Source organism: Staurois parvus, unplaced genomic scaffold (assembly GCF_062004578.1).
Source record: "Staurois parvus isolate SC_StPar_1 unplaced genomic scaffold, SC_StPar_1.0 ptg000091l, whole genome shotgun sequence".
Lineage (NCBI taxonomy): Eukaryota > Metazoa > Chordata > Amphibia > Anura > Ranidae > Staurois > Staurois parvus.
In genome coordinates, this window is record NW_028317887.1 from 3,232,435 (window position 1) to 3,253,148 (window position 20,714).

Sequence of the window (20,714 nt, forward strand, 5' to 3'; positions counted from 1 at the left end):
AGATGAATGATTTTGTCAGACTTATAGGTAGTAATTTCTACATTGCAATTGAACATATTGGCTTCCAACTGAATAGAACCTGTAATTATTTTTTGAACGCACGTCTCAGTAACTAGTATTTAGAAACAATGTATGCTTTCTTTCAAACAGTACATTATTTCATTCGTAGATCAAATAATTGGCACCATAAATACACAATACATTACATTATGAACCTCTTTGTTTTTTTTATTTTTTAGGTGACTGTGTTAGGGTTTACTTTTGTTTAAAGAGTAACTCCACTTTTGTTAACAAAAAAAACCCTTGTGGGTGATCAATGTAGACTGCAAGGATTTGAATAATTTTTGTTGCAGACTCCTACCTGTTGTTTTTCTGAAGAAATAGCAGTTTGTTTTTCTGTGTCCGTGTGCAAATTGAATGTGAATGAAAGTGACGTTATAATTACCAATCAGCTGCTGCACCTGCAGTGTTCTAATGAAGAAAGTGGCAGAGTCTTCAATTCATTTAGCCATGATTTCCCTTTCGCCGTATCTCTCCAAAAATAACATTTTTGTTGCAGGAGATGCCCAAAATCTGATTTGTATCTTACTGCAGACTTCTGGGAAAATCAGTAAGCCAATCACACAAGCAGGAAATTACATTTCTGGGGGTATTCCATACACCATCTGTGTACAAAAGGCCTCCAGGTTACCATATTGCATTCCATTTTATAGAAAACTACAGCGGCTGCAGATTGAAAAGGAAAGATTATTTTTAGTAATTTGCCATGTGATTTTTGTAGTAGTTGTATATGCTATAAATATTTTTTTTCAATTTGCTATTTTTCTCTACAAAAGTGGAATTACCTTTTAAAGCCAGCCAGAAAAATCTTTGATAACACTGTTAGTTACTGAACACCAGGTTGTAATGAAAAGTCATGACCAATCTGCCTGCAAGTTTGGGTGTCCCTAGACTAGTCCTTACCACAATCCCTGCATTCAGTGTGCATTTGCACACATTTTTCATGCATTTGTAATGCATTCCAGTGTTTTTTTTCTTTTATCTTTTTCAATAAAAGAATTTTTGTATTAAGGACTTCCTTGTATTTATTTATGTTTTGGTGCATTCATGTGTGTTTTGCTGCGTTCACGTGTGTTTTTCTGTGCAAAAAAATGCAGGCAGCTGTATTTTTTTTTCTTTTCTTGTGAAAGTACTAGAACTGAGCCAAGTGGTATGAAATAGAATTATTGGTAATCACAGATTTTACTGCGCATGCTTTCAGGATGCATTTAAACAATGCACCTGAAAGCATCTGGTGTGAATAAGCCCTCTACTCCAGCCTTTCTCAACCTTTTTCCTTCAGGGAGTAACCTTGAAATAACTTTCAGGTCTTGAGGAACCCCTGCTTAAGCCACTTCTTGAGGGTCAGTGGGAAGAATACTTCTTACATTGGTGGTCATTAAAAAGAATGCTCCTTACATTTGGGGTCAATGGGAAGAATGTTCCTTACATTTGGGGTCAATGGGAAGAATTCTCATTACAGTGGTGGCCAGTAAGAAGAATAATCCGTACAATAGGGGTCAATAGAAAGAATGTTCATTACATTAGGGGTCAGTCGGAAGAATGCTCAATGGTCATTTAAAAGAATGCTCCTTACATTAGGGGTCAGTTTGAAAAATGTTCCTTACATTGGTGGCCAGTAAAAAGATTGCTTATTACATTAGGGGCCAATGGAAAGAATGTTCCTTGCATTAGGGGTCAATGGGACGAATGTTCCTTGCATTAGGGGTCAATGGGAAGAATGCCCCTTACATTTATGGCCAGTAAGAAGAATGCTCCTCACATTAGGGGTCAATGGGAAGAATGCTCTTTACATTGGTGGCCAGTGAAAAGATTGCTTATTACATTAGGGGCCAATGGGAAGAATGTTCCTTGCATTAGGGGTCAACTTGAAAAATGCTCCTTACATTGGTGGCCAGTGACAAGAATGCTCCTTACATTGGTGGCCAGTGACAAGAATGTTCATTATATGAGGGAGTCAATGGGAAGAATGCTGCTTACATTGGTGGCCAGTGACAAGAATGCTCCTTACATTGGTGGCCAGTGACAAGAATGTTCATTATATGAGGGAGTCAATGGGAAGAATGCTGCTTACATTGGTGGCCAGTGACAAGAATGCTCCTTACATTGGTGGCCAGTGACAAGAATGTTCATTATATGAGGGAGTCAATGGGAAGAATGCTGCTTACATTGGTGGCCAGTGACAAGAATGCTCCTTACATTGGTGGCCAGTGACAAGAATGTTCATTATATGAGGGAGTCAATGGGAAGAATGCTGCTTACATTGGTGGCCATTGAAAATAATTATCCTTACATTAGGGGCCAATGGGAAGAATGTTCCTTCCATTAGGGGTCAACGGCAAGAATGTTCCTTACATTGGTGTCCAGTGAAAAGTATGCTTACATTAGGAGTCAGTTAAAAAATGCTCCTTATATTGGTGGCCAGTGACAAGAACGCCCTCTTGCAGTGGTGGTCAGAATTTCACCCTTGCAAACAGCTAAAAAAATGAATTGGTGTCACGCAACTGGCTATGCTATAGGGGTGTTGGCCCCAGAACTATGCAGGTATCATCAATTGGAAGGTCTTTTACCACAGTTGAAGTCATTTATATCAACCTCTGGAGGAACCCTGGGGTTCAAAGGTACCCTGGTTGAGAATGGTTGCCCTAGACTAATGTAGAGAAATTCTTCTTTGTGTAAAATAGTAGTAGCTGTTCTTAAATTCACATAAAATATGTGAAAAACTGCAATTACTTCTAGCTAAATTCATTGTGAAAAAAAACACCATGGTGTCATACAGTTGTGGCTATTGTTACAAATGTATGGGATATCCCATTCAGTATTACCTGACGTCATATGATGCAAGAACAAACTAAAAATAGTGTTATCACACCAATCTACCATGCAGGTCATGTATTAGAAAACATTTGCAGTGCATATATAACCAGGTCGTAGACTGTATGGCACTGACATTATTTATTGCAAGGAATTAATGAGTTGACCTTTCTTCTCATTTAGTGCCTGGAAAACAACCTGCTCATAACAATACTTACTGCAATTGTTCCAGCCATTGCATATCAGGGACTTTGTGACCCTAGCCCTGTATTTTATTTATTGAACATAAATTATGAAACAAGTAAGCCTTTGGATTTTGCTCCAATTTTAGTTTTAAAAAGAAGCAGTCACAAAATTTTAATACGTTTCTGGTTAATATTAGAACCAAGAAAGAATTAAAAAATAAAATTCACTCATACATTGCTTGACAAATATAATAACTCCCTGCTCTACATATTTTGAAATGCCATGTAAAGTGGTTTCTTGGCACTCCAAATTTGAAAAGTGAAAATGGTCTGCAATTTAAAAAATAACTAAAAGCAAAACTTTTTTTTAGTTTAGTTAGAGTGCTGATGGAATAGAATACCTTTCCAGGCTTATGGGGTTGTATGTGTCCCCTAGGGAGTTCCTGTGACCCTGGTAACAACCAGGGATTCCCTTACTTTGGAGGGATTTCTTCTCACTTCCTTTTGGCTAAGGGCAAAGAAGTTAAGGGAAATCTACTCAATGGGACACAATGGAAAAAAAAAACAACAGATGGGTCCTCTATAAAGATATGTAGAGAAATTGAAGAAACACAGATGCAGACCCAGGTTCATATACCAAATACTTGTGTCCTGGGGATTGAATCATGTGTACTTACCTGCATAGATGGATGTGCAGTACCACATGGTAAACATACTGTAGCTAATTGTGTTTTGAAATGATGTGAGGACTTTCACATGTTTTGAAAAGACAGTGTTATCTTTTCTCTACTTTCCTTTTTATTGCTTTTTTTCTCACCCCCTCAGGCCACTTGTTGTGATGTAATGTGGAATACAAGACAAATTTAGACCTGCATTCTAGGGGTGTAGTGCCGCCTTACGGTAGTCAGGTGTACCATTTGGTTTACCTGATTTTACAGTGGGTGGGTTGGTTGACTCTAGCAATACTACTGTATCACCCCAGTGCCCTCCCCCTCCCTATCTTATAGAAATCATCGGTGGAGTGGGGTATGATTGGGTCTGTGTTCATATATCCTCATTGCTTAAAATTTCAGTTTCTTACAATGTGTTTGAGGAAAATTGTGTTCATTGAAAACATGTCACTTCTCTCTTTTAGGAATTTTTGTACCCTGGGGTGCAACTAATGTACACTATTTGTTGTATGTGTAACTGTTGGATTTTTGTACCTCCATTAAAAATCTAAATAAAAATCATTGCAAAAGAAAAGACAGTGCTGGATGTGATAGATCAGGTTTTAGGCTCTAGTAAATTGTTTATGAGGATTTAGAAAGATATTTTGCTTTTCTAAAATGTTAGTGCCTTTTTCATGGGAGCTTGCATCGTATCATATCGCATGCATAAGTTGGAGATGGTTCTTACAGTACATTAAGAACATAACAACAAGTTTGTATTAGCATCCCAGGAGCGTATAATTATCTTTCCTTTGCTCCCCTGTTCCTACATTCAGCACCGTATGTTGAGGACAGTATCCATTTCTACTGAGTGAAATAAGGCAACCTCCATGACTTCCTGTATGGATGCATTCAGGATCCACAGGAGTGACGTTACACTGTAATGCATTGCTGAGGGTAGCTTATAAATGTCCACTTTTAGATGGGCAAAGTATGGACTTTTTCAGCATTGCTTTAACAGAAAGGAAATTGGCAATGGCAACTTCCATATTTTCTCAGTATAGGTTTCCTTTAATGGAAGGAGAAGCAATACAGTTTGCCAGATATATAGAAGATAAGGGATATATGTTACTACAGTGACATCATTCCAAGGCCATTCTAGCTTCGCTTTAAGGGTCGAACACACCGTATTGTACTGTGCTGCAACACAAAATAAATGGGCTGATGTGCCTCTTAATGCAAGAAAATGTAGTGCTTGCATTGCATTTTTTGCAGTCCCCTGCAGTGCACAACATATAGTATGTTGTAATGCATAGAGATGTATTGAAGTACAGGTACTTTAATTCAAAATGAATTCAACTACAACACATCAATGGACACGCAGTGCATTACTGTGCATTGTGGTAGCATGCACATTTCATTGTGCAGTACAAAAACATGCATGTGTGAACTGGTCCTGAAAAGCTGCCACAGAGATTTAGTATAAGAGTCACCAAAACCTGCTTCTGTATTTTATTAGGGAATTTCTTTGCTGAGTGTTATGTTGGCAGACAGAGATGAATTAAGGTAGAATGGAGCCCAAGGCAAGGTCCCTTCCATTGACATTCATATGTAGTTGATTGCAGTAGGCACAGAGAAGCCACCCCATTTGCATGGGCCCATCAGACACCAACTGCCTTTAAGTGCATCCTCTGTTGTTAAGTGATAGGTAGGTTCACAGCTGTACCCAGTTGTGCTATGCCTCTGGTTTACTGTAGGAACAGAAAGGCTTAAACTGGGTCTCCTGGACACCCATTGGGCCCAGCTGCCTAGGTTGACTTGTGGATGATCCAGGCCCTGTCTGCAGTAGCCCCCAAAAATATATATTTTAGGGACAAATCCCAAACCATTCTGACAATGCTCTGAGACTTCTGTGTAGTCTTAATTTATGGCATTACAGTGCAATGTACAGCACAGCAATGTATTTTAATTCAATAGGAGTGCCGCTGGTTACTTTATTCAGCTAAACTTCATCTGTGTGGTCCCTACCATCCAACATCTGGAGAATTTGGACACTCTAACTATCTGCCATATTTGCATATTATGCTGATAGACATAGTTGTCGTTCTGCAACTTGGCACTGATGTTCAACATCCACTGCATATCAGCCATCCTGTCTTGGTTGTTGCCAGGGTTCAGAGTAATGCACCTGATATGAGGCGAAGCATTGACACACCATGCTGCCTCTCATCTGCTCCTTTGTTCATGGAGCAGATGGTAGGCTTCCATGGTGAGCAAAAACACTCAATTAATGCTCATCTATCATCTCGCCTCCTCTTGCCATTTGTGTGTATTCAGATTATTGGAAAATGCACCTACGTTCCCACAATCTATATTATCATTACCACCATTATCAAGCAGCAGGCTGAAACATTTCTTAACTCAATGAGGTTGATTACTAAAACACTAAAGACTATTCAGTGAACAAACTTGGCATAGTGAATAGGGTGAAGCAATCTTCAAATTTTTGCTCATATGTGGTTGGATGATTGAAATGAATAAAACTTATTTTTATTCACTTGTAGGCAGATGCAGTCTAATTTCTCCACTGCAGGTGGTGCCCATCCGCAGTGACATAACAGAGGGAAAGGAAGTTAGGAGAAACAATGCTTCTCTATGGTTACTGGGTCACTGCGGAAGTTATCCAGATGGCCATCTTGGGTCAGAAAGAGTCTATTTAAGACCCTGGCTCCAGGGTTTGGTGCACATTTTGCAAGTGAATAGTGTAGGGACAGGCCAGTAGTCTGTCAGGGAAAATGAATAGTGGTACAGAAAGGTTCCAGAAGAGTAGAGACAGGATAGGCACATGCCATGCTACCTGTAATCCTCCCTCTTGGGTGCAGTCTGGCCAGGCCACAGTCTGCCCTCTGAGACAGATGCTGTCATCACATCCACGACCTGCTGTGTTCCACTTTGCTGTTACAACCTGTGAGTGTTCCAGATCGGTGCCTTCCCACCAGGCTGTTTGTAATTTTGAACTTTGACTTTAATACAAATTCTAATCCTGCAACTGGACCCTGTGTAGTTACTGCCTAACACCATTCTGCACCTCCCCACACACCAATCCTAAACCTTTCCAAAGTTATCATTCTTGACTATCAGTAAAAAAAGGTGTAGAGGAATGGAGTTGTGAACATATAATTATGCTCTGTAAAAGTATTATCTAAAATACCACTCAAAAGCTCCAGAATTGTTGTTTATTTCAAGTTTTTAAGATATACCTGAGCTAATCAACCACACTACCAGTACTTGTAACTGCTGACTTTTAATTTTGTAGAACAAGGGTAAAGTTCCTCTCTACTATCCATAGCCTGGGCACAAGCACACTTTTTAAATGGACCAATTTCACATCTCTAAACTGTCTGTGTTGCTTTTTAGCAGCCAACCAAATTTAGCGCTTGAACGACAGCTCTAGAATGAAAAAGAAAGTCAGATTAAGTGCTGTGGTGCAAGCAAAACTGATAAATAAGGCACAGTGAGAGAAAAAAGAATAAATAAAGCAGGAAATGAAAACTCAGATTGCAGGTATCCCATGTGCTGTTATTTTAAGACCTTCTGAACCTGTTCCCATGTTCAAGACACTTTACAGTGACTGTCAAGGAGATGTGATGTTATTTAAAGAAAGTGAGTTCATGAAATAACCTTTAGCACCCGGATGAAAGGTACAAGAAGGAGCTCTCATGTGAACATCAGTTGTTGACTTTGACAGTCTATAGAAACCAGTGCACTAGATCTCCTGTCTTATATACTGAAGATTGTCTTGACAGTCATTTGTCACTTCATGGCAGGTATGAGCTGTATTTCTAGAAATAATTGCAGATTCCTCTGTTTGTTAAAATAAAACTATAGTGTATTTTCAGTAAGCATTTCGGGATATGTTCATATGACTTCTACTTTTTATGTATTTGCTGTTCCATGTTTAATTTAGTTTTGTCCAGAATAAGAAGGAGAAACATATATGCAGGCCTGCATGACTAGTTTGAAAGGGGTTTTGGCATAGGAAGGATTTTTAGAAGTTAAAAGTAGATAAGAAATCAAAGGGTATTTATTGGATTGGTGGGTCAGGCAGGAACAGGAGGGGCTTCAGGGGATGGTTAGGAGGAAGGTTCTAGGAAGTCTTCCGGTAAAAGAGAGGGGGCCACGGGAAAGTGCCCCTCCCTTTTTTGTGTTGATGTGAATGTGTGTTACATTCTCTCATGGTTAGTTACTGGTTTGGTCCAGATATGTCATAGCAGCTGGTGGGGTACGAAGTCTTTGAAGTTGGTCATTATGGTTAAATGTAAATTGGTAGGGACCCATCTTAGGTACAGCTCCGCTTGTTTTGTATGGTTTAGTGATAGTCAACTGGGGGTTGCTCATGGTTATATCTGCAGTTATTAGTGTAATTGTCTCCAAGTCGGTGTTGTGCGACTGGAGGCCTACCTTATGGGTTTATGCAGGTACTCAGTTAAGTAGAAATGCCTACAAGGACCTTGGGGCACCATTCCTGTTGTACTGAATGTTATTTTGCTATCTTTACATTTTGTTAATAAAAGTCTGCTATGGCCATGAAACTCCAATTTGTGTCTTGTGTGGGTCACTTAAGTACTAATGAGTGTTAGTGGTGGAGTGGTCAATCAGTATCGAAGGTAAATTAGCTCTAATACCCTATTCAAATTTATTTTAACAGTTGTTTGTATATCAGCCAATGTAATCCAGCATTCCTGCAGAACAGCTGCAGAGATTACATGATATGTCCAACAGAGAGTCTATTTTGAAACAGTGTGAGCAGGGTGAAATCCTTACATCAAGAAGGTCAGTAAAATCACCCCACAGTGCTACAAAACAGGAATATTAATTGAACAAAAAGGAATCCGTGGGTGTATCACAAATATGTATATACCTTATGCTCAAACAGTATACTGAAATCAGTAGGTATTGCCTAACCTTTTAGCCATGTTTTTTAAAGGTAACCTGTCATGAGACAAATATGTGGGTTGCCATTATTGACTTTTTCTGGAAATGCTGGTTGCATGATTGTCATCCTGATCACATTACGCACCAACTCAGAACATAAATTGCGATTTAAACCCAGCTTCAAGAGTTAAACAAAATCTACTCCTCTTGCAACCCCCCACCCCCAAACTGAAAGGGGGTTAATTGCTTATTCAGTTTAGGGGTATGAGAATAAAACGTAATAATATATTCTGTGGTCCAGCAGAGACTCTACAGCTTCATAGCTTGTCCCATGAAGCCTCCTTTCTAAGGCATTACCAGCCAGAGTTGCACTCTTGCCTCTTCCACTCAAGGTCAGTAGTGATGATGCCGAGAGACCGTCCACAGACCAGAGCACCAGAGGTAGAAAGGAGAGTGTTGGAGCTGGCTGAAGCAGGAGTAAGGTAAATAATGTTGCCTATTCAGCTTCCGCCAGACCTAATGAGTACTCAACCCTTGCAATGCCGGGGCCCTACTGCAAGGCTAGATTTTGTTTAATTCTTGGTGTTGGGCTTTAACTTTCATTTGCTGCATATTGTTTCCCATGAGAGGTGTACTTATAAGTGAATACAGTCTAATGTAGATTTTGCAGTAAAATAAATAGAAATAATAATTTTTTTGTGTATTCCAGTAATATTTGAATTGGCAAATCAGAACCTAGTGTTACATTTTGTGATCAATAATGCGTGAACTGGTTTATCCAAATCTATAGTAATTTGGACAACAATTTGGATGCTGTAAATGAATGTTATCTATAAATGACTTGTGAACGGGTAAAGGGTCCTTTGCGCCTATATTTGTTCACTTCCTGCATACGGGGCATGTAGAGTTCCTCACACAACTGTCAGTCAACCCCTATTATCAGAGCTTGCAGGTAACAGATCTAACAGAGCAATAGGGGAGTGTGATTGGTGTTGTGGCACACAGGCTTATGGGAGCCCTATGATGTAGGACTCTTTGGAGTGGAAGGGGGTCCAGAACACAAGTGGAATGGTAATCCGGACTCCTCTTCAGTGCATGGGATATTAAAACAGGCTGTTAAAAGTTCCAAACAGCCTCCCTTAATGGTCAAACTTCTGCCAATTATCTGAGATGAACAATCAAGCCTGAAAGCAGAGTTTGGATTTGAAAAAACCATATTTGCTAATCACTATTTGTAATTAAAAATATTAAGTGAAAACCTTGAAGGTTTCCTATTGCTACATATAAAAAAAAATCACAAAGATGTAAGAGGTAACTTTATTCCATCCATTTTATAATTTTTTTAAAAAATTTTCTGTTTAATTCTTGAAGGTATATTTGGGCAGAAACTGGAAGACACGGTACGTTATGAGAAGAGGTATGGTGCACGTCTGGCCCCTATGTTGGTGGAGCAGTGTGTGGACTTTATCCGGCAGCGTGGGTTGACAGAGGAAGGACTATTTAGACTGCCTGGCCAAGCAAACCTGGTGAAAGAGCTCCAAGATGCCTTTGACTGTGGGGAGAAACCAGCATTTGACAGGTAATTTTAAAGGAAAAGTTTCACTTCTGTTTTCATTAATGTGTTCTGTTCCCCAGGGGAAAATGTACATATAGTACTTTGTCTCATCTTCCTGTGTGATGTCTTAGGGTAGCTGTGAGATCAGGTAATGCCCCCTTCTCCCTCCACAGTCATCCAACAATGCAGCCAGCAAGAGGCAACTGTTTTTACAAATGGCACTTTTATCCATCTCCAAGCACTTACTTGCCTGCTTGCTTAGAAGAGTTTAGGCAACAAGCCCACTTGAACCCTGCATTCCTCATGAGATGTTTGTCTCGGGTACATGCTTGGAGATGAAGAAAGATGCTGCTTGTCTAAGCAGCTGGCTCTTTGCTAGCTGCATTGTCAGACAGCTTTTGAGGGAGGAAGGGTACCCTGACCGATCTCACAGCTAACCTTTGACAGCACATAGAAAGATGGGGCTAAGTACTACATGTACTTTGGCTCTTGAGGAACAGAACACATTAAGATCATAAGAATATAATTTTTTGTTAAAGAAAAAAAAGTGATATATACTGATAGAAACATTCCAGGAGAACCTCAGTTCTCAGAACCCAGTTGTTCAGAACCCAGAGAAGCAACACCAGGTCATGTCCCACTTGCCGGATCGCTCCCACACTTGAATGGGCCTCCCCTTGGCACCTTACTATACCTGCAGAGAGAAGAGCAAGCTTTACCCCCACATACTTCAACTTTCAGGCTTGAACTAGTAAAATGGAATCTTGCTGGTCTTTACAGGAACAGCTTTACCTTCTCTTTCCCTGCGTTTTAGACATGAGATTTTGTGATAGAATTTCTCTTCTTGGCCTAACATGTATGCTTTGTATTCTAGCTGTATACATGGCAGCCAGTCCCAATTACAGTGCAAACTTGTTGCTATCATTATGTGTGTGTCCTTGCAGCCATCGCCAGTAATAAAGACACGCTTGACAATGAATGGGAAATTGGGAAGCTGCTCCCATACCACATTTTTAATTAGTGTAGAGATGAAAATGTTGACACAGACAGATGGTCCTGCTGTCCCATAATGTGCAGTCATTAAAAGGCAGAACCTCACTTCTGCTGTTGTAATGATTCTGGGTTGTTATACACAAACAAAACACTAGTTGTTCTTTTGATTTGCTGGAAACTGTCGGCTCTAAATATGCTGTATCTAAAGCATTTCTGTTTATAACCCAATGTAAAAAAATAGAACAGAATATTTTTTCCTGCCAAACATTTTGGCTCCATGCACACTAGCTTAAAAAACCCTTTCCAGCAACAACATTTAGAGGTTTTTTTCTGCCTCTAGAAGCAAATAGTGTTATCCTATGTGTCCATGCACACTTTGTTGTCTAGAGGCATTTTTTAAGCTCAGCATTTAAGAGCAGAAAAAAACTCTATAGTTTGCATTTTTTAGAGCAAGTTTCTGGCAGAAAAAAAACACTGACCGCTCTTAAACATTCCTAACCGCTGTTAACCACTGCTAAGAGCTGCTAAGCAGTAGGTTGTTAAGGGGCAGATGACCGTCTGCATTCTTAACATCCAATAACTCATTGTAAACAATGCTTGCATTATATAAAACTGTGCCCCCCCCAATCCTTACCAGGCCCTTTGGGTCTGGTGCAGATTTTGAGGGTAATCCCACACCAAAAATGTAAAAAAAACTGTCATGGAGTGCCCCCAAAATCCATACCAGATCCTTACCTGACCATGTAGTTCGACAGGCCAGGAACAGAGGGGGTGGATGAGAGAGTGCTCCCCCGAACCACACCAAGCCACATGCCCTCAACATGGAGGGGTACTTTGAGGCAGGGGGGTCCTCCCCAAAGCACCTTGTCGCCATGTTGATGGGGACAAGGTACTGTTCCCCACATCCCTAAGCGTTGGTTTTTGGGGTCTGCGGGCGGGCGACTTATCAGAATCTGGAAGTCCTCTTTAACAAGGGGGCTCCCAGAGCTTGGTCCCCCCTATGTAAATGAGCATGAGGTACATGTAAATAAAGACAGGAGCCGTTTTTGGACAAGTCCTTTATTTTAAAAAATTAAAATTAAAATACTGTCTCCCGGTGTAGATCTCACCGATCCGCCAACCCACATTAAAAAAAAGGGCTCCTCTCCTGACACTGGCTCCCTGGCTTACCTATAGGTACAAAGCAAAAAAGGGAGTTTACTTCCACTTGAAGGAGAGAATTTTGTTTTGTAGGTTTTCTGAAAGTTTTAGGATACAGTTTTAGAATGTAGCTACTTTCCTTCCCTAAAGATTTTGCAGAGTACAAAATTCTTCTACTCTTACCTTTTGAGATTATTGTGTTGATTTACTAAAGGCAAATTGACTGTTCACTTTGCAAAAGGAGGTTGCACGTTTCAAGTGAAAGCTTAGTGAATGTGGTGAAATGTCACTTTGCAAAAAGTACTTATTTGGCTGATGGAAGTCAGCAGAGTTTCACCTCATTCACTAAGCTCTGAGGAAAATTCCCTTGCAGGTGCAATTTCTTTTGCAAAGTAAGCAGCCTACTTGCCTTAGGAAAATCAATCCTGCTGCCTCCTGTTACCTTGTTACTAGGGATTAAAGTAAGGTTCAGTTCAGACATGTTTAGCCCATTCAGGGGTACTTTGTAGCCCTTACCCATTCACATGGAAGGGGGGATATCAATATATTTGTGCCCCTTATTGTTATAGCCCCTGTAACCTCTGGACTAGGGTTTTAGTAAAGGGACCGTTGTTCTCATCCACATAAAGACAAGGTGCTTTGGCAGGTGGGTTCCTCCCTGTTGAGGGCATGTGGCCTGGTATGATGGAGGAGATGGGGCATATGCTTGTCCTCTGCATGCTCAGATAAGAATCTGTTATTGATTTTTTAGGGAGGACCCTATGCTGTTTTTTGTTTACTTTTTTTTGTGTGGGGTCTCCCCTGACGTCCATGCCAGACCTTCATCCTGGATAGGGATCTGGTATGTATTTTTAGGGAGAACCACATGTGGGAGGGTTCCCCATTACCAATCTATATGAGGCCCACATCCAGTATAACGGAACCCCAGTCATGTAATGTAAAGGAATTTTGCATTTTTTATATTGACCTGACAACATTAATAAAATTGCTGCTCCCCGCCAAAAAGAAATTGTTAATTTTTTTTTTTCTTTAGTAAATGTTCCCCAGTGTAGTGCCCAGTCCCCATGCCATTTGCTTGACAAGCCATTGCCTATTAGCCAAGAAAATGGCTATTACTGTTTTTTAAAATTCAACCCCTATTGACTTCATTGGGGTTTGATTCAGCACCTGAACTTTCATTCATTTTCTGTGAATCCATCTCAAAGGTACATTTGGCTTATCCCTACTTGTTACTTACCAAAACGTTACTGAATTAAATCAGTCCCAAGTAATGGACAAAGACTTAGAAAATGCTTCCTTGTGCCTCCAGGAGACCTCATTCTGCCAACATGTTTCTCTCATTTGACTGGAATTCAAGGAATGTTTTGAAATGATGAAAGATACAACTTTTGTGGTGTATTATGACATGGCAAAGCCTTATAAAATTATTGATACGTCCACTTTAAACCCTTGATGGAGATTACTGTGAATATCCCAGTGTGTCACATAATCTTTCCATCCATAAATGATCACATGCAGTTGTCATAGTTTCATCTGTGTTTACATACATAAGTTTAGATTTGTTTCTATCACATCTTAACTCACATAAACCTATATGTAATTAAGGCTGTACATTGGAATTTGCCTTTACTCATATTCATCTGTATTGCTTGATTGATTAAGATGATACAATAAGGCCCCATGCACGCTAGATACTCAAAAAACGCTAAAAAGAAATACTGGATAAAAACACTAATATATAGCAATTTTTGAAGTGTTTAGGAGCATTTGCAAAAGTGTTTAGGAGCCCTAACATTTTATAAAGGAGCCAGCGGCCTTGGTGTCCTTAGCAACCAGTGAATAGCCAGTTGTCAAGGAGTGGCTCGGCAAGTTGGCCACCGCAACCTTAACAATGGATGATATAGATTGTAAGTTCTAATGAGCAGGGCCCTCTGAATCCTCCTGTATGAATTTGTATTTTAATGGTACTGTCTGCCCTTATGTTGTAAAGCACTGTGTAGACTGTTGGTGCTATATAAATACTGTATAATATGAAATAATAATTTATTGGTGCCACAACCAACCCCCTCCCCCTGGGCCTTTTCTGTGTGGTTGCATGCGAGTGCAGGAACATGCGCAATATACACATACTCCCATACCTGCATAGATGTGAACGTAGCCTCAGACAGTGTTTTAATTAACCAATCAAAGCTATTACTTTCCTATTACTACTAATTATATTATCATAAATTTACACTAATTATGTTATCTTTCTAAATATTTTCATTGTATATTTTCATTGTATATTTTACAATTTATGTACATTTATGTGGTGGCATACCTTTCTCAGCAGACAGTACTTAGAATATTATCTGCTATAATAAAATGCTACGTTAGCTGTTTTTCTCAAAGATTTAGCTTGGGGGCGCTAATAATAATTTTGTTTTTATTGTAGAAGTCCTTACTGGAACTTTCAATCTCTAAACCAGGGGTCTCCAAACTTTCTAAACAAAGGGCCAGTTTACTGTCCTTCAGACTTTAGGGGGGACTGAACTGTGGCCAGTGAGAATAGACAATGCCCCATCTTTGGTGTCAGTGGGAGGGATAGTGCCCCATTTTTTTTGGTGTCTTTGGGAAGAATTGCAACCCATTTTTTGCACCAGTGGGAGGAACTGTGCCCCGTCGTTGGTGTTATTGAGAGGAATTGTGCCCCATAGTTGGTGTCATTGGGAGGAAATGTGCCCCATCAGTGTCATTGGAAGAAATTGCTCCCCATCATTGGTGCCATTGGAAGGAATTGTGCCCCTCAGTTGGGGTGAATTATGCCTCATTGTTTGTATCAGTGGATGAAATAGTGCCCCAAGGGCTGGATAAAAGCAAGCAAACTGCCACAGTTTGGAGACCACTGCTCTAAACTATTCCGAGGATGTTTGGGGTCAATTACAATGATAAAAATTAGCTGGTATTTCAGCTGTACATTTGTTGTTCAAAGTTGCACATTAGCATTATCTGTATTTTGCATGGGTTGGCAAAACCAAATAAGTCACTTTGAATAAAAGGTCAGCTTAACCAAAAAGGTTTTGTGTAGTTGATGGTAAGTGCAAATGCCGGCATCTTAAATCTTTTATGATGGGCCGGCCATGCAAACAATGCTTTTTTAACAATTTCTACCAATTTTCCCTTGCAAAGAAAAATGGCAACCTGCTGGCAAAAGTATTGGTTATTTCATTATTTCAGTGAAAGCCATTGCTGGTAGGCTTCATTGATCTTGTTTGTAAACAGATACTGGTTGATATTGGTAAATTGCCATGTGTATGGCCAGCATTAGGGACTCCATTTGATATATCTGTAATAGAATTTACAGCTCTGCACATCTACCACTGCCATTACAAACCCAGTACCCAACCCACCTAAATTGAAACTTGTACTGATTTAGTATAGAGGCTGCCACTACTGACCATTCCAATGCTAATTCATTGGCTTTAAAACGTTGGGGCACAGGTCATGAACAAGTATGCATATCAGGAGTCCTGACTTCACTCTGACTTCCTATTCTGCTTGTTTATTTCTGGGTCAGTAACTCAGAAAGTCTTGAAGCCAGATGCAACTAGGCAACTAGTATTCCTAAAAGTCAGCAATGGCTTCCTATGTATTTCTCTCATACAATATCTCGTATAATATAGGAGTGTATCGGAACATAAATAACCTATTTTGAATTCAGTTTATGGGGCTGTCATCTTTATCCATGCTTTGCATAGTGAATGACTGACTTGTAACAACAAGACATCTGATGTGTATGTGCTTATCCTGAGTCATTGACTTATCAAGTATAGAGGGAAGGAAAGCAATGACATCCCTGAAGCATGTGCTTTCAAAAACAAGTCAACACTGGCAGCTCCCCTATTTTTTTTTGAACTACAATATAAAGCTTATTGCATTTTTTTACAACAAAAATACAGATCAGACACAGGGTTAGATCTAGCCTGTCTGATATAAGGGTGCAGCAAAAAATGTCAGGAGGGCAGAGGATGGTAGGTCAGCAGGGAAATGTATTGGCAGTCAGCAAGGCAGAGGATAGGATCATCAGTTTGTAGGGCAGTGTACCAGGCTGTTAGTTTTTAGGACAGCATACAGCGTAAGGCAGTGTACTGGGGATCATTTGCGTAGAGGACATGGGTCACTGTGGCAGGGCAGAGGATAGGGGTTGCTGTGGCAGGGCAGAGGGCAGGGGTCACTGCTGGCAGGGAAGAGGACAGGGGTTGCTGTGGCAAGGCAGAAGGCAAGGGTTGCTGCGGCAGGGCAGAGGACAGGGGTTCGCTGTGGCAGGGCAAAGGGCAGGGGTCACTGCTGGCAGGGAAGAGGACAGGGGAAGCTGTGGCAGGGCAGAGGGCAAGGGTCACTGCTGGCAGAAAAGAGGACAGGGGTTGCTGTGGCAGGGAAGAGGACAGGGGTTGCTCTGGCAGGGCAGAGGGAAATGGTTGCTGTGGCAAAGCAGAGGACAGGGGTCACTGTGGCTGGGCAGAAGACAGGAGTCACTATAGCAAGATCTTGTCCTCGGTTCATCCACGAACTACACAGAGCTAAAATCAGATTCCCTTACACAAAGGTACAATTAGCTTAGTGTGTAGCTGGTTAGTACGTTGAATCTGTGACCTGTGAAGCTCCCTGGTCGGAGCGGCAGTTTGGCTGCTAAACACTGTGCTGATTGTACCTCTGTGTAAGGGAATCAGATTCAGCTCTGTGTAGTTTGTGGATCAACCGAGGAGATCTTACTGCCTGTGCTCAGGCCGTGTATGTACAGTGCAGAGATTGGGGACAGCCGGGCACAGCGTCAGGTGTGGAGGGGAGTTATGGGTGGAAAGCTTTGGCGGGGCGCAACTGCAATCTGGGGGGGGGGGGGGGCGGAGGTGCGCAGCTCACTCCAGCACCCCCCTAGATCTGGTCATTATCAATCATGAGTAAGCATTGAAAACAGCAATGCTGTACCCTTCATTCAAAATCATAGTTATAAAGAAGACAAAGTCATTGTACTGCTGGGATGCCTATGGATCATCATTTCATATATAGTATATTGGGAACTACTCCACCATCCTTTGTGCTGAGCTTCACCCCCCATAACAACAAATGTTTCAAAAATGGATAGTAATGGCAGATCCCCTGTTTTTACCTTGTCAGATTTCCTTTCATTTCTACCATCAATGTTAGGTTACTAATGTAAACCTTTTTTTTTTTTAGAGATTATTATTTTTATACAGGATTTATATAGTGCCAACAGTTTGCTTGGTGTTTTACAAAATAAAGGGAGACCATACAGCAACAATACAATTCAATACAAGAGGTTTAGGGGGGGCCCTGCTCCTTGAAGCTTACAATCTAAGATTTACAACAGTCATGGCAGGTGAGGACTGGGCCATTTGCACCAAGACTGTTATGAATAGGATATAATGGGTTGCTGCCCTGAGTGAAGATACTGTTTAAATCAGACCTTAAAGTATTCTAAAGTTTACATTTTTTTAAAAGAATTATAAACATGTTATACATACCTGCTCTTGTTTTGTACAGAGCAGCCTCAGTCCTCCTCTTCTGAGGTCCCCTGCCGACACTCCTGGTACCTCCTGTTCAGTGAGTGCCACCATAGGAACCCACATCCTAAGGAGGCACTCATACAGGCTCAATCCTGATCCACATTGCCCCTTATCCATAGACAAAGACAGCAAAGCTTGGCCCTACCCCCATCTCCCTTGTCACAGGATTTGATTGACAACAGCCAATGGCTCCTGCTGCTGCCTCTCTATCCTGTGAGGGGAGGGAGAGTGGAAAGAGTCACAGCTCTTGGGCACATCGCTGGATTCAAATGGGGCTCAGGCAAGTATAAGGGAGGGCTGGGGGGATCCTGTGGCGCAAAAGGTTTTTTTTACCCTAATGGAGAAAATGCATTAAGGTAGAAAAAACTTAGGCTTTTAGAACCACTTTAATCAGAGTGGAACCCTCAGTCACTGACAGCTGCTGGAGATTATTCAGCTACCTTCACTCCACTTATACTGCGACCACTTCATCTGGCAGAGGAAAGTATTACAACACTGACTTTACAGCTATAAGATGTTCACAGAAGTTGCAGGTCTGAACAGGGAGCAGGTGGCTATATAATGCATAAAATCTTTCAAAAACTGCAGATTCTGCTCTGATCGAGATCTGAATGGGGAAGCAGGTTTAATCTATCTACTTGTCTAGATTAAACCTGCTCCCGCATTTTGTACCATTTGTTACATAGCGCAGCAAAAATGTAATATCCTCTATAGACCTGCACAGACTGCCCATTCCATCTGGAAGAATGCTTGGTGCAGGATCTCTGCAGGAGAAAAATGGCAGGATTCACAAGGTACAACAGCCATCAGGTTGCAGGGCAGTTTGTTTTATTCTTTCATTATTCAGTTGCTTTAACATTTATTGTCTATAAAGTTCTTTAGTTGTTTCTATATACAGGTGAAACTCAAAAAATTAGAATATCGTGCAAAAGTTAATTTATTTCAGTAATGCAACTTAAAAGGTGAAACTAACATATGAGATAGACTCATTACATGCAAAGCAAGATAGTTCAAGCTGTGATTTGTCATAATTGTAATGATTATGGCTTACAACTCATGAAAACCCCAAATCCACAATCTCAGAAAATTAGAATATTGTGAAAAGGTGCAATATTCTCGGCTCAAAGTGTCCCACTCTAATCAGCTAATTAAGCCATAACACCTGCAAAGGGTTCCTGAGCCTTTAAATGGTCTCTCAGTCTGGTTCAGTAGGAATCACAATCATGGGAAAGACTGCTGACCTGACAGTTGTGCAGAAAATCATCACTGACACCCTCCATAAGGAGGGAAAGCCTCAAAAGGTAATTATAAAAGACGTTGGATGTTCCCAAAGTGCTGTATCAAAGCACATTAATAGAAAGTTATGTGGAAGGGAAAAGTGTGGAAGAAAAAGGTGCACAAGCAGCAGGGATGATCGCAGCCTGGAGAGGATTGTCTGGAAAAGGCCATTCAAAAGTGTTGGGGACTTTCACAAGGAGTGGACTGAGGATGGAGTCAGTGCATCAAGAGCCACCACACACAGACGGATCCTGGACATGGGCTTCAAATGTCGTATTCCTCTTGTCAAGCCGCTCCTGAACAACAAACAACGTCAGAAGCGTCTTACCTGGGCTAAAGAAAAACAGACCTGGTCTGTTGCTCAGTGGTCCAAAGTCTTCTTTTCTGATGAGAGCAACTTTTGCAGCTCATTTTGAAACCAAAGACCCAGAGTATGGAGGAAGAATGGAAAGGCACACACTGCAAGATGCTTGAAGCCCAGTGTGAAGTTTCCATAGTCTGTGTTGATTTGGGGAGCCATGTCATCTGCTGGTGTTGGTCCACTGTGCTTCATAAGTCCAGGGTCAACACAGCCGTCTACCAGGAGATTTTGGAGCACTTCATGCTTCCTTCCGCAGACGAGCTTTATGGGGATGCTGACTTCATTTTCCAGCAGGACTTGGCACCTGCCCACACTGCCAAAAGCACCAAAACCTGGTTCAATGACCGTGGGAGTATTGTGCTTGATTGGCCAGTAAACTCTCCTGACCTGAACCCCATAGAGAATCTATGGGGTATTGCCAAGAGAAAGATGAGAGACATAAGACCGAACAATGCAGAAGAGCTGAAGGCCGCTATTGAAGCATCCTGGTCTTCCATAACACCTCAGCAGTGCCACAGGCTGATAGGTTCCATGCCACGCCGCATTGAGGCAGTAATTGCTGCAAAAGGGGCCCAAACCAAGTACTGAGTACATATGCATGCTTATACTTTTCAGAGGTCCGATATTGTTCTATGTACAATCCTTGTTTTATTGATTGCATGGAATATTCAAATATTCACGGCTTGAACTATCTTGCTTTGCATGTAATGAGTCTATCTCATATATTAGTTTCACCTTTTAAGTTGCATTACTGAAATAAATGAACTTTTGCACGATATTCAAATTTTTCGAGTTTAACCTGTATGTTGAAACATAATAAAATATCGGTAATACAACTCACTATGTATGGACTATTGCCTTCTATCAACTTTCCTTGATGTAGTAGAGTGATTAATATGCAGCCTAGAACCAGACACCCTCTGTATTAATTGTTTTTCCCTCCTTCTCCACTATGTCACTCTGACTGATAGCCAAGATTACACAGAAGACTATAGTTTGCGGTTATATCATGGCAGCTGTGATTCTAGTTCAGATTTAATAAACTAGGCATGTTTAGGAAATAGAGTTACAGACTCTTTAAATGATAACACTCTCGAGCTGTTTGCATAACATTTGTACATATTTGAGTTAGGGCTCATGTACACTGCAGCTGATAAACATTTAGGAGCTGTTCAGTGC

General features: G+C 40.9%; 1 protein-coding gene across 7 annotated transcripts in view; it reads left to right on the forward strand.

Annotated features, from left to right (window-relative positions):
* The window catches only part of ARHGAP24 (Rho GTPase activating protein 24), a 1,010,562-nt gene that overhangs the window by 948,884 nt on the left and 40,964 nt on the right, over positions 1 to 20,714 (forward strand). For all 7 annotated transcript variants that reach the window (XM_089670543.1, XM_089670544.1, XM_089670542.1 and 4 more), the window contains one exon: positions 10,016 to 10,223. In XM_089670543.1, coding sequence (XP_089526669.1) covers positions 10,016 to 10,223 — 208 coding nt within the window. The remainder of the gene's footprint in view (positions 1 to 10,015; positions 10,224 to 20,714) is intronic.